This window comes from Pseudophryne corroboree, chromosome 3, assembly GCF_028390025.1.
Source record: "Pseudophryne corroboree isolate aPseCor3 chromosome 3, aPseCor3.hap2, whole genome shotgun sequence".
Taxonomy (NCBI): Eukaryota; Metazoa; Chordata; class Amphibia; order Anura; family Myobatrachidae; genus Pseudophryne; species Pseudophryne corroboree.
This window is the reverse complement of record NC_086446.1, coordinates 469,199,308-469,214,208: the sequence shown is the minus strand read 5'-3', so window position 1 is coordinate 469,214,208 and position 14,901 is coordinate 469,199,308. Positions and strand designations below refer to the sequence as shown.

Here is a 14,901-nt window from a genome sequence, read left to right as displayed (position 1 = left end):
TTGTAGACCAGGAGTGGGCAATTATTTCTGCTGGAGGGCCACCAAACAGTTTCCAGTGAATATTAGAGGGCAACCCTTCCCCTTTCCACATTATGGGAGATTAAGTTACTAGCTCCCCCCCCCCCCCCCCCCCCCCCAAAAAAAAAAAAACCCCATCCCTTCCTGGGCAAAAATTCATCATTACAAATGTTTTCGTTTTTTGGTGTCATTGTCTTTGTAAGAGTACAGGGAACCCCAATTAGTGTAACACGTCCCCTTGCATGGCTTGCTTTGCTCGTCATGCTGCAGGTTACTATTCCCAAACGTAGTCCACACAGATGGTAAAGTATGAAACAAAAAAAAAAAAAATTGGCAACCATGTGTGTCAACGATATGTCAACCATATGTTTGTCAACCTAATGCCCCTGTTGACCTTGTCGATCTTTCCCATGTTGACCATTAATGGTTGACGTATTGACTGTCGACCTAATTAGGGTCGACCTAGAGCCCGGATACCCTTTCCAATAGTGGATTGATGATTTCCTAAATTATTTATCCTCAGTCTTATAAGGCATAGGGTTAATGGCTAGAACAATATGGCTAGTCTTTGAGTTGGGGGAGGGGGGGTGGCAACTATCAGGAAACAGACCAATGTCAGGCCAGGATGCTGCTTAAAAAAAAGTTAAAGTTTAAAAAGAGCATGTCAAGTGAACCACCAGTGTCCCTGGAAAACTCCCTGAGAAGCCTATGGTCAATCTGCCTTTAAATGGAGGACTTCTTTGAGTTGTGTGTGGGAGGGAGGTCCTTTGTGCCTTAATGGTAAAATTAAATATTAAGGAGGGGTTTCCCAAATTGTCATGTTATGAGGAAGGATATAGACGTAGAAAGCCACAGCCTGAGGGCTACATAAAGGAGGGAACAGAGCCTCCCAATATCACAGTAACAGAGCTCCTGCAACTCTCATGCAGGAAGATTGTGGTGTTGGATACACTTATCTGTGAAACTCACGGCCTAATTTAGTGGTGGACACAAATGCCACCGCCGCTACATCTCTGTATGCAGCAGCTGTGCGAACACATGCCAAAGCCACAGGAGGCATCTTGTGTAAAAAGAAGCCCACAACCAGTTTCTCTGATCCAGTGGCTGCGTCTGAAGATGCAGCATCTGATCAACATCGCGACCATCGGTAGCAGCATCAGACATCTGAATATCCCTCAAGATGTCCGTCAAAACTGCGCTGCCGGGGGCCAGTGGAACTGTACCCGGAGACGCAGCCACTGGCATCGGCACAACCCACATGTATTTCTGACAATATATTCTTACTGTAATATATTATTAATTAGCTTGTGAGTTTAGTGATGATTGTAGCTGTGCAGAGTTAATTGTATTGTATTTGAACATGTGACTGTGGAAAAAGATTGAAAATAAATTTGCTCCAATATGTATTTGGAACCTTTTTATTCCGTTCATGCCTAGTTAATTCAAGTTTTGAACAGTCTATCTTGAGGATGGGGAGTTAACAGTCACCAGGAAGAAAGGAGTAAAGCCAATCACCAATGCAGGGACCAGCTACTAATAAGCCAGAGCATGGCCCGATTATTGTAAGCTCAAATAAAAATGATATATAAAAAGTTCCAAGTGAAGTGAGGTGAGATGAGTGAGAGCAGAGATGGGCTCCAGAGGTGGTGCGGGCCCCATAGCATCGTCACCCTCGTAGCCTAGAGTTCACTTTAACTGATGGCTGCTCTTGTGTCTGCCTGTCCTGGTGATAATTAGAACATATTTATTATAACACATTGGATGGGATTTGCATGGTGGAGGTGAGTGCTCTACATGTAGAGGAAACTGGATGACAGCATAGCATTAGCAGTCTGTGGGGATAAGATTAAATCTGAACGTGGTCAGGGCATTTTGACATGTACTGTAAGTTTTTCCCTCACATTACAGCCTAAAAGACAACTGGACAGCATTATTTATAAGAACTTATTTAAGAATGTATATGTGAGTCTGGTTAAATCTCCTATGTGGTAGACCTGGCAGTGAAGTGAGTTTCAAGGCCAGACTTCGCTTATGTGGCTTGCATCAGTGGTGACCAATTTTGGCAGTGAGGTCTTGAAATGTAGATTCTGGACAGTTATTTGGTGCCTCTGGAACAGCTGAAACATATAGGATATTCTTTATACAGCTGGAATGGTTCCAAACTCTTGCTAGGGAGTGAATTGTTAGATTGGAAGTGAAAGCCGTCTTCTTGTGAATTACTAATACCTTTTCGATGTGTGGTATCCGGTACTGGTGTCATCTCAGTATTGTCTCACAGCAATGAGGTCCTGGGTTATGTGTGTGGAGCCTATCTTCTCCCTATGCTTGCATGGGTTTCTTCCAAGTGCATCAGCTTGCTCCCACAATCCAAACACATACTGGTAGGATAACCCATGTATATATGACAAATCAACAAGTGTAGCAAGGCACATAGGAAAGTAGCAGATCTAGGAAGACTTGAATTAGAATTGATACATATTAACACATGTGACTGTTACCACCCCAGTCACTATTGGAGACTCACCCTTATTTTAGATAGTTGGTTCAAGTTGAGAATGACCCCCCCACCCCCCTCCACCCCCACCCCCACCCCAGATTAGCATAACTAAACTGTTTAAGAACATCATGTAACATTGAAAAGTGTATCCTCACAAACACGCGCTGCTTGCCACACTTCGGGCACGGTGGCTCACTCTGCTCACCACAGGTTGCTATTCCCATTAGATGTCCACGTGGATAGTAAAACTGACAGCCTCGGTGTCCTATATTCTGAACTTGAGCCTAGATAGTTTTATTTGTTTAATACAACCTCTGTTTCTCTCTCTCCTTCCCTCTCTTGCTCTCTCTTCTATCTTTCTCCTTCCTTCTCTATAGGTAGAGGGAGAGAGCTGTATATCTCTATATCTCATCTATCTGGCTATCTTCCATCTATCTTTCTATATCTAAAATAAGTATTGTGTACTCACAGATGCCATTTCCAGGTAATTTTACTTGGATAGTCATTCTGAAGAAGTAACTCTCCTGTGAATTGCTGTGCTGTCTGTTACATTGGGGGTCATTCCGAGTTGATCGCTAGATGCCATTTTTTGCAGAGCAACGATCAGGCAAAAAAACGGCATTTCTGCGCATGCATATGTTCCACAATGCGCACACGCGATGTACGGGTACAAAGCCCGTTGCGGTTGTGCACAGGTTCTAGCAAAGTTTTCAGTGGCACTGATGGCCGCAAGAAGATTGACAGAAAGGGGGCGTTTCTGGGTGCCAACTGACCGTTTTCAGGGAGGGTCTGAAAAAAAACACAGGCGTGGCTGGGCGTTCGCTGGGCGGGTTTATGACGTCAAATCCGGACAAGAATAGGCTGAAGTGATCGCAAGCGCTGAGTAGGTTCAGAGCTACTCAGAAACTGCACAAACTGTTTTTGCAGAGCTCGGCTGCACATGCGTTCGCACTTTTGCTAAGCTAAAATACACTCCTCAGTGGGCGGTGGCATAGCGTTTGCACGGCTGCTAAAACTGGCCAGCGAGCTAGGGGTTGGGTATGGGTGACAGGCGCTTGGGATACCGCCGGTCACCATACCGACGCCGGGATCACGTGGATTAGAATGCCGGCGGGGGGCAAGGGCAACAAAGCCCCTTGCGGGCTCGGTGGCGGGCTGCGCTCGCTACAGGTTCTATTCCCACTCTATGGGTGTCGTGGACAGCTACAAGTGGGAATAGTCTCTGTTAGTCGGCATGCCAACTGTCGGTTTTTTGAGGGGGCGCGATGCAGGCGTCGGTATTGGTCACATAACTACTTCCTGTTACATACAACTAGAGCAGAAGGAAAAAAAAAAGGTTTTTTTTTTTGTTTGTTTTTCAAAAGTTGCATTCTATTCAAATATTGGCAAATATGCAATGCTTTCACTCTTTCAATAACTGTGTCTTTAAATAAATGGAAGAAAATTCTCATTCCATTTCTGTTTTCTCTGAACACTTCTGGCAACCCCTAGCTGTGTGATTAACAAATAAATACGTTCCGGGGAGATTCAATTGAGCGAGTCTGGACAAGTGACTGGAAGAATATTTATTCCATAATTAATTTGTACACCGTAAGATTGGCATGGCGAAGAATGGGAAGTGGCTGGAATAAGTTCTTGATTTGATGAAATATGATGTTTTATTTATTTCTTTTTTTCATATTGAAAACATTCTATCACAGGTGGTCAAGAATACTGAAAAGCCATGAATGGGTTTAACACCAAAAACATTTTTCATATTTTGGATTTAGTAATTATTTTGCATAAATACCCAGCACACATACATTTAGGTACCTTGAGTTTTCCACAGTACTGCCATCTTAGTGATTACTTCTTCTTCCAATAATCTTTTCAGAAAATATAACAGTACACTACAGTAGGTTATGTAGTACAAAATGGTAGGTTATGTAAAGTTACATGCTGTACTCTGCAGCTAAACCTAAAATTTACAATGAATTCCTTGCTGGCTAAATTCAGTTTTTGAATGTAATTGGGTTCTTTACCGTCTTTAATGTAGTTTTAATGTTCTAAAATGCTTCACCTAGATAGTAAACTGGGATCCAGTCAAGATCCAAGTGGTCGGGATCCCGGCTGTCGAAATACCAACTCCGGGATCCCGATACTGGCACCCCGAATAGAGTCACCTGCCCGGCACCAGAATCCTGAACACCGGGATCCCAAACAACCAAGTGCCAAAACTCTGGAAAGGCAAGCCGCGGGGAAGGGGGTGGGGGGTTAGGCTACAGGGGGAGGGTTAGGGTTAGGCTGCGGCCTGGGGGGTTAGGTTTAGGCTGTGGGGAGGTGGGTGTTAGGTTTAGGCACCCTCCCTGAGGGATAGGGTTAGGCTGAGGCCCTGGGGGTAGGTTTAGAATGTGGGAAAGGGGCTTAAGGTACAGGCTTAGGGTTAGGCTGTGGAAGGGGGTTTAGGTTTAGGCTGTGGGGGAGGGAGAGTTACGGGGCCATGTGCGGAAGGTAAGTATACTTACCTTCCCCTGACGGGATTCTGCTCGTCGGGATGCCGCAGTCAGTATTCTGACCACTGGTATCCCGACTGCCGGCTTTCCATACCGAACCCAGTAAGCTAGATACCTATAGGTCAGGTTGAGGAACTACATTCAGAGTCGGCTTTAGATAGTTACACCCGGTAGGCAAATAACTTTAGGTACCTTTAGACCCTCTCCATCCAATAGGCAACCCGGAAACTTCAACTATAACTTCTTAAGTGCTGTGTATCAAGAGCTGCTTCCAAAGAATTACCTCCATAGCCGTAAGTCTACTGTGCCTGGTACTCTATCAAACCCTAAATCTACTAAATGGTAGGCTCACCAAACTGTTTCCAACATAGGGGTCTATTCAATTCCTGTCGGATCTGATAGTACAGTATCCAATTTGCAGGCGTTTTCGTCTACTTTGGACCCGTTTTCGACATGCCAATCCGACTTTTTTTAAAGTTGAATTGGCATTGTCGAAAATGGACCAAAACCTTGTTGAAAATGCCCTCAAATTCGACAAGGTACATGTATCGGCTGCAAATTCGCCGATACATGTACTTTTCGACAGTGTCATATCTTTCTGACAGTCGGAAAAATGGCACTGTCATTGAATAGGTCGAATGCAAATTCAACCTATTTCTGTCGGAAAGTGACGTTTTTTCCGGCTGTCGGAAAAACCGGCACGAATTGAATAGACCCCATAATGTTTAATGCTGGAATTAAAGCAGTTGAAAATATTATTGTGTATAAGCAAAATTACTGATGCTCTGTTCTTCTTTACAGTCAGTGAAAAATAACCTTGATGGAGAAGTTTATTGGTGCAATCAACTGACCAATGGGATACATGAACATGAAGAGAACTTTAAAATGACCTATGACAAAATGACAGACTACAAGAAAAGGGCAGATTTGGATGAAGTCATCAAAAAGTAAATATCTTTAAATAATTTTAATCAAAGAATGTAAAACATTATGAGAGGTCAGGAGCATCGGGTATGGGTCGTTGGGTCGACGCACATTAGGTCGACATGCATTGGGTCGACCACTAAAGGTCGACATGCACTAGGTCGACAGGGTCGTTAAGATGACCTGTGCAAGGTCGACAGGTCAAAAGGTCGACATGGGTTTTGTAACTTTTTTGGGTGTTGCTTTCTTCGTAGAGTGACGGGGACCCCCAATTAGTGCACCACGTCCCCTTGCATGGCTTGCTTCTCTCGCCACGCTTCGGGCAAGAATACCGTTCCTATTAGTAGTCCACAAGGATCGTAAAGTATAAAAAAGGTAAAAAAATGACAAAAATCGTGAAAAACTCATGTTGATCTTTTGACCTGTTGACCTTGCACATGTCGACCTAATGCACCTGTCGACCTAGACACCCTGTCGACCTAGTGCATGTCGACCTTTAGTGGTCAACCCAATGCTTGTCGACCTAATGCATGTCGACCTAATGGCCGCAACCCGGAGCATCATAACCTTTTTGGTTGTCGGGGAGATATAATTTCATTTTGACGCCCTATATCGCTTACCCGCCACCGGTGCCGTAACTAAGCATTTTAGCGCTGTGTGCAAGAAACGTCATTGGCGCCCCCCCTATGCAAGATAGGGTCAGTGCTCACCGTAGGCGCGTGAAAAATATATAGGGGCATGGCTTATGGGGAAGGGGTGTGGCCACAAAATAATACCAATTCATATAACAGTGCACAGTAGTCTCCATTATTCAAATTACACCGCACAGTAGCGCCACTACACCAGGTAGAGCCCCCTTTTACACATTACGGCAGGCAGTCCCCCTTTTTACACATTACAGCAGACAATCCCCCTTTTTACACATTACGGCAGACAGCGTCCCCTTTTTACACATTATGGCAGACAGCGCCTCCTTTTTACACATTACGGCAGACAGTGTCCCCCTTTTTACACATTATGGCAGACAGCATCCCCCTTTTTACACATTACGGCAGACAGCGTCCCCCTTTTTACACATTACGGCAGACAGCGTCCCCCTGTTTACACATTACAGCAGACAGCGTCCCCTTTTTACACATTACAGCAGACAGTATCCCCCTTTTTACACATTACGGCAGATAGCATCCCCCTTTTTACACATTACGGCAGACAGCGTCCCCTTTTTACACATTACGGCAGACAGCATCCCCCTTTTTACACATTATGGCAGACAGCGTCCCCCTTTTTACACATTACGGCAGACAGCGTCCCCCTTTTTACACATTACGTCAGACAGCGTCCCCTTTATACACATTACGTCAGACAGCGTCCCCTTTATACACATTACGGCAGACAGCATCCCCCTTTTTACACATTACGTCAGACAGCGTCCCCTTTTTACACATTACAGCAGACAGTGTCCCCCTTTTACACATTACGGCAGACAGCGTTGCCCTTTTTGCACATTACGGCAGACAGCGTCCCCCTTTTTACACATTACGGCTGCCAGTCCCCCTTTTTACACATTGTGGCAGCCAGTCCCCCTTTTTACACATTGTGGCAGCCAGTCTCCCTTTTTACACTTTGTGGCAGCCAGTCTCCCTTTTTACACTTTGTGGCAGACAGAATAGATAGAGAGGTAGGTAGATAGATAGATAGATAGATAGATAGATAGACAGACAGACAGACAGACAGACAGATAGATACTTACCATCTCTCTCCGCTGGCTCAGGCTCCTCGGTGCAGGCTTCACGCAGCAGATCCCGGGCAGGGGAGAAGAAGGAGGAGGGAGGGGGACTGGAGCCACAGCAGCACAGTGTAATTGGTGGTGGCGCAGCTGCTGCTCTCCTCTTCTCCTCCGACCGCGGCACACACAGCACAGCACAGGTGGCTTGTATATAAAAAACACCATTGAGGTCACTATGGGGAATGCAGATAATAGTGTATTAGAAAAAAAAAATACAACATTAAGTGGCCCATTTACTGTTTATTGAGGTTTCTTATTGTCACTGTTCGGGCAATAAGAAATTAATTTCTGGCAAGATGTATTAAAAATCACATCCACCGACAAGTGCTCCGATAGGAGCCTATCCCAGCAATGTGTAAGCTATAGTACAGTGATCGCATCAGGGATCACTTTACTTTATGCTGCGGGTCTACTGTGCATGCACGGTCATTAGACAGCACATGCGGCAGTAGCTGTCACAAGGGAGGGATCCAGAAAATCCTTCTCCTGTTATATTGAGTTATGTAGCCCATGGACTACAATGGCTAATGCCATTGCTATTCCAGTGGGAAACAGGGAAAGAGCCGCAGATATCTTTGATATCTGCCGCAGAAACCCTGTAATGCTTTCAGGGGACACTTACATTTTTTGAGTGATCTCACACAAAATGTGTCTAATAAATATGCCTCCAAAACATAACTGTAACTTGTGAGTGACTTAATATAGAAGACGAATAGACAGGATCCACTCATAGCTCAAACCCCGGTTGAGACTTTACAGAGTAATGATGATTTTACAGGGTAATGAGACCTTACAGTAGGGGTGGGCAACAGGCGGCCCGCGTGCCGGATGCGGCCCGCGGAGCGATCCTGCCTGGCCTGCTGTTCCCCATCAGAGTGCAATGACAAGCGGCCCGACAGGCTGAGCCGCTTGTCATTGCGCTACACTGCTCCCAGATGCGGCGCCGCTGAGGAAATCCTGGTCACGTCACAGTGTCAGCTGACCGGGATTTCCTCTGTTGTCGTGTATTGGGTGGCACGGGGGGCGGGCAGTGAGCAGGAGCGGTGGCCAGTGAGTAGGAGCGGCGGCCAGTGAGCAGGAGCGGCGGGCAGCGAGCAGGAGCAGGCAGAGACCACAGCAGCAGTGGCTCCGGGCAGCAGCAGCAGCGCGGATCATCGGGCAGCGGGGATCGTCTGCCACTGTGAAAAACAGGTAAACTCCCTGTCCAACCAGCCCCTGAAACGGATCAGTGCTTAAGCTGCCATATAGGTTCAGGGGAGGGGAGGGGAGGGAGGGGAGTTAAAAACTGCTATATGGGTTTAGGGGAGGAGGGGAAAGGAGGGTAGTGACTGCTATATAGGTTTAGTGAAGGGGGAAAAAGGGGGGGTAGGGACTGCTATATAGATTATGGGGAGGGGGGGAGGGACTGCTATATAGGTTTAAGGGAGGGGGGAAAAGAGGGGTAGGGACTGCTATATAGATTATGGGGAGGGGGTAGGGACTGCTATATAGATTATGGGGGGGTAGGGACTGCTATATAGGTTCAGGAGAGAGGGGAGGATAGACTGCTATATGGGTCCGGGGGGGGGGGGGGGTAGAGGCTGCCATATCAGTCCGGAGGAGGGAGCTAGTAACTGTGCCCAGTGAGAGACAGGAGCTGTGAATAACAGCATTACACAGGGTGCTGTTTGTTTGTTTTCAGCACTGTTTTTTTTATTTATTTTTTTATTACTGGATTACTGTGTTTTTTTAGACATTTGTATTTTGGCTGTAAAAAAACGTAATGTATATTGTTGTGTGTGTTTTTATACTTATATATACTATGTTTTTATAGTTATATACATAACTATGGGCCTAATTCAGACCTGGTCGCTAGCAGGCGATTTTTGCACTGCTGCGATCAGCTAGTCGCAGCCTACAGGGGGGGTAATCGCTGTGCAGGGGTGCGATCGCATGTGCAAGACAGCTACACAAACAGAAGTTTGTGCAGTCTCTGCACAGCCCAGGACTTACTCTTCCAGTGCGATGATCGGGGCCGAAGCTGACGTCAGAAACCCTCCCTCCAAATGCATGGTGCCTCCTGCGTTTTTCCGGACACTCTAAAACGGTCAACTGCCAACCACAAACGTCCTCTTCCTATCAATCGCCTTGTGATCGCCCGTGCGATCGCTTTGTTCGCACTATCCCGGCGCTGCGGACTGACATGCCTGCACATTGCAGTGTATGCACAATTCAAACCCAATTGCCTGCTGTACGAAAATGCACAGCAGTGATCGTGTCTGACTTGGGCCCTATAACGGGTCTTATTATGAGTTGGCTGCATTTGCATTTTGATGCAACTGCTGACTAAGGGGCTGATGCAGACTTGATCACTGTGCTGCTAATTTTGCTGTCCTGCATTCGGGTAGTCGCCGCCCCCAGGGGGACTGTAAATTCGCCTGTGCAAGTGTGCGATCGTATGTGTACGCAGAGCTGCACGTACGTATGTGTACGCAGTCTCTGCGCAGCCCAGGACTTACTCCTACAAATATTTGTCATTCATATTAGTCCCCGCCATTTTGGCGCTTACAGTATGAATTCCGCAACACCTCCCAGTATATGTTTGTGGTGTGGGAGGAAAGCCATACAAACATCGGAGAACATAAAAATCTTACAGCATTTTTGTGATAGATAATGTATATACAAGATATTTTGTATGTGGCCCTCGAATATTCGCTGGAAGTGTTAAGCGGCCCCCCAGCTGAAATAATTGCCCACCCCTGCTTTACAGGGTAGGTTTGCAGTAAAAACCGGTTGGAATTGGGGGAGGTCTGGGGTGCCGTGAGAGAAGTTGATGGGAGGACAAAGTGGAATTGAGGGGGAAGAGGTGAGGAACATATGACGTGGGAGGTGAGAAGGCCAGAGTTCTGGTCTCAGAGGAGGGGCCAGCCCACAGTAACTAGCCACACACTGTAGGTGTTGGAGCGGGTGTAGTATGGTATGCCGGCGTCCGGGCTCCCGGCGACCAGCATACTGATGCCGGGAGGCTGACCACCGGCATACCGACAGCGTGGCGAGCGCAAAGGAGCCCCTTGCGGGCTCGCTGCACTCGCCACGCTGCAGGCTCGGTGGCGCGCTAAGCGCTGCAGGCTCGGTGGCACGCTAAGCGCTGCAGGCTCGGTGGCGCGCTAAGCGCTGCAGGCTCGGTGGCGCGCTAAGCGCGCCACGCTATTTTATTCTCCCACCAAGGGGGGTCGTGGACCCCAACGAGGGAGAATAGGTGTCGGTATGCCGTTGGAGCTGGGTGCTGGGTGGAGGAAGGCACTGGAGACATGCAAAGAAGGGCAGTGGGGAGAGAGTAGATGGAGCAGCCAGAAAGGGTATTATCTCCGCACTTACACCGCCCGTATTAACTGTTGATAATGGCCATACTAAGACCCTCAACCCAGTACTTTCACTGGCACCTCTCAGATATTTGGAGGGGATGAGCCACCCCCTTGCCCCTCCTTTTCCAGCGCCTATGTGAGAGGTACTTATATGAGCTTAGTGAGAGATAAAGTACCAGCCAATCAGCTCCTAACTGCAGTAGTAAATTAAGTAGGTAGTTGGGGGAGCAGAGCGGAGAACATGGTTGAGGCTGGGGCAATAGTGGCCTGAAGTGAAAGGTAAACAGATAACACATAAATTATACAGTTATAGTCATATATAGTTGTGCTGCTCCTGGTAACATATTTCTAGTAAAATTGTTTTAGAATATTTATTTTTTGTTCTATTAACTTAATCCATGAATTTTATCATTCTTCACACATAAAGATCAGATGTGTTCTCGACACGGATAGATTACTAATGAAAATTCAGCATGATTCACTAAGCCATCCAAAGTGAGTCTTAAATTAGGTTAAGTCCCTTTTAATAGGCTAAAAAGATCAGAATTATAATTTCATGTTTTAAAATGTGAAAATAAAAGGGGAATGGTTGAATATTATAAAAAAACCCTGAAATGAGCCAGAATTATTTATGATGCAAACTTACCTAATATTACTGAGCTCAAGAGGTACCTGGTATAACCATGGTACCTCTGCCTGGTATAACCACGGTACCTCTACCTGGTATATAACCATGGTACCTCTTCCTGGAATAACCATGGTACCACTACCTGGTATTACCATGGTACCTCTTCCTGATATAACCTTGGCACATCTACTATCTGGTGTAACCATGGCACCGCTACTATCTGGTGTAACCATGGCACCTCTACTGTCTGGTATAACCACAGTACCTCTGCCTGGTATAACCACAATTGGGTAAACATTATTTTGCTTGGAAGTAACTACAAATCAATAGTTATATTTTCATCTGTGCTGAAACAATAGTAAACTTGTCAACTGGCGGGCATTCAGCTTGGTTTGATTTCTTCTGGAAACTCTTGTAATCTGTCCCATGGCATTGTATCTTTGATGATTCTTTTTCCCCAAGAAAGCGACCAAAGGTCATCTGCAGCGATACCTTTCATACTGTACATACAACCCAGATGTGCATGATGGCAATCGTTGTCTCTAACTCCTCGTAACATGTGCAGAGAGGTTTAGATTTGGGTGGGTTTGATTGTTTCTGTGCAGGGTAAATGCTGGCTGTTTTACACTGCAATTTAGATTTCAGTTTGAACACACCCCACTCAAATCTAACTCTCTCTGCACATGTTACATCTGCCCCACCTGCAGTGCAACATGGGTTTGTCCAATTGCTAACTTTTTGGTTTGCTAACAAACTTGAATAAAGCCCATTGCCCATCATCAATGTTACAAAAAAAATATTAATTATATTGTAGTTGAGAGATATGCTGCTTTATTTTTCTTTGGGTCACAAATTAGATTTTATATGATGGCAAATGTTAATTCTAGCATATATTTAATTAAGCATGTTACCATGTTATTCTCATGTATAATGAAAGAAATCAGGTTCCAAAATGTTATTTGCAAATCAAAAATGAGCAGCAAACTTACCGTAGGTGGAGCAAAAGATGAGAGCAGCAGTTCTGACCAGAGTAGCAGAACCAAAATGTGAGAGGGATTTCTGGGAGGAACAAAAGTGATGTGGGATCTGCGAACGGAACACAACCAAACTTCTGCTAAGAAATGTGATAAATTGTCTATAGAACAGTTTTGACATTTTCTCTCATCTCTAAATCTGGCTTCCCCTTTTGCTACTGACATACCTCCCATCCCCTGATCTTAACTGTTTGAAACATTTTTTAAAATTCTTCAGGCTTGAATGTTTGGAGAGCACATGGGGCATATTGGTGACTGATGTGGTGTATATTGGTGACTGATTTCTCAGGAATGGTAGTGCGTCTAGTGCACAGGTTCTCAAACTCGGTCCTCAGGACCCCACACAGTGCATGTTTTGCAGGTAACCCAGCAAGTGCACAGGTGTATTAATTATTCACTGACACAGTTTAAAAGGTCCACAAGTGGGGCTAATTATTCCACTTGTGATTCTGTGAGGAGACCTGCAAAACATGCACCGTGTGGGGTCCTGAGGACCGAGTTTGAGAACCTATGGTCTAGTGCAATTATGCAATACCGAACAAAACATTTCACCAACCATTGTCATTTCCTCTGATTAAATCAGGAATAGATCCTGGAAAAACTACATAATTTGTATTCTGTGGGGTACCCCTACCCTAAAGGACGCACCGGCTGGCGCTGCCTCATTCTAAGCACCCTGCTAGCCAGATGCGACAGTACCACCCACAGAGCCCTTCATAGCGTGCAGCGCCACCGCAAATCCTTAGGTATGACATTGATAACAACTATGTAATATCTCATACTACCAGGGCTGCCAACAGGGGAGGGCTGCTGAAACTCCAGTCCCAGGCTCTGAACATAAGGGGGCCCACAGGGCAGCAATGTGGGCTGAAGTGTACCACAGGCTCACATAGAAAAGCAGCACTGGCGGCAGCTCCAAATTTGAAATACACGCCCGATAACTGGTGCCCTGAATGGTAAGTTGTGAGGGCTGCAGGGGGAGCAGTAGGTGAGGGAGGGGGAGGCAGTCCCAGGCACCACTATTTCTGATGGCAGCCCTGCATACTACTTAGTGGTGTAACCAGAAATGTTTCTCCCCCAAGCCAAAACACACTGAACCTTGCATTGCATGCTGATTACTAATGTCTGAAATTATTTTATCTGTTTTTTTCATTGTCAAAGCAATATTATCGTTATATTTGTCAAATATCCCGTTATATGTAGCCCAATATTGTTCTTGTGTACAGAAGTTAGTGCCAGGCCAGCTCTTGATATGTAAAATCTTAGATTGTTAAACTAATTTTAGTCATTACTGTAAATAATATGTATTTTTTGAATGCCATTATAGTTGAGTAATGAGCAATTGGTTAATTTAGTTGTTCTGAAACTGTATACCATGGCACCCTGGGGTGTCTCGGGACACTTACAGGGGTTCCTTGGATTGGCGGTCCAGGACCAATTAAAATTATTTATGGTCAATGTAATAGGCAAAACCAGTGCTAGTGGCTGCCAATCATAAAATATATGGACAAACAAAAGCAAATATTGTCCCTCACCACCACACAACTGAACCTAAGAATGACAAATAAACATAATTTACTTAAAGTAATATATTTTTTTAAATTTCTCTGTAAGACCACTTTGGCCTAGGGGTGCCGTGAAAAAAATGATGATACTCTAGGGAGCCATGATTTGATCAAGCTTGGGAACCACTGGGCTAATTCATACCAGCAGTTCCTGGTCACTGAGAATGTCACAATCTCAGTCTATGCACTTACGGGTATATATATATATATATATATATATATATTACATTAACTGAAATAATGTGACACTGCTGCTGTAATGAGTAAAAAGGGGGACGCTGTCTGCCGTAATGTGTAAAAAGGGGGACACTGTCTACCGTAATGTGTAAAAAGGGGGACGCTGTCTGCCGAAATGTATAAAAAGGGGGACGCTGTCTGCCGTAATGTGTAAAAAGAGGGACGCTGTCTACCGTAATGTGTAATAAGAGGGACACTGTCTACCGTAATGTGTAAAAAGGGGGATGCTGTCTGCCGTAATGTGTAATAAGGGGGACGCTGTCTGCCGTAATGTGTAAAAAGGGGGACGCTGTCTGCCGAAATGTATAAAAAGGGGACGCTGTCTGCCGTAATGTGTAATAAGAGGGACGCTGTCTACCGTAATGTGTAAAAAGGG

At 45.5% G+C, this 14,901-nt stretch overlaps 1 protein-coding gene across 1 annotated transcript in view; it reads left to right on the top strand.

Moving 5' to 3' along the window:
* LOC135056040 (myosin-16-like) overlaps positions 1 to 14,901 on the top strand; it is a 580,471-nt gene that overhangs the window by 17,357 nt on the left and 548,213 nt on the right. Inside the window, exon 3 of the mRNA XM_063960763.1 lies at positions 5,809 to 5,954. Coding sequence (XP_063816833.1) covers positions 5,809 to 5,954 — 146 coding nt within the window. The remainder of the gene's footprint in view (positions 1 to 5,808; positions 5,955 to 14,901) is intronic.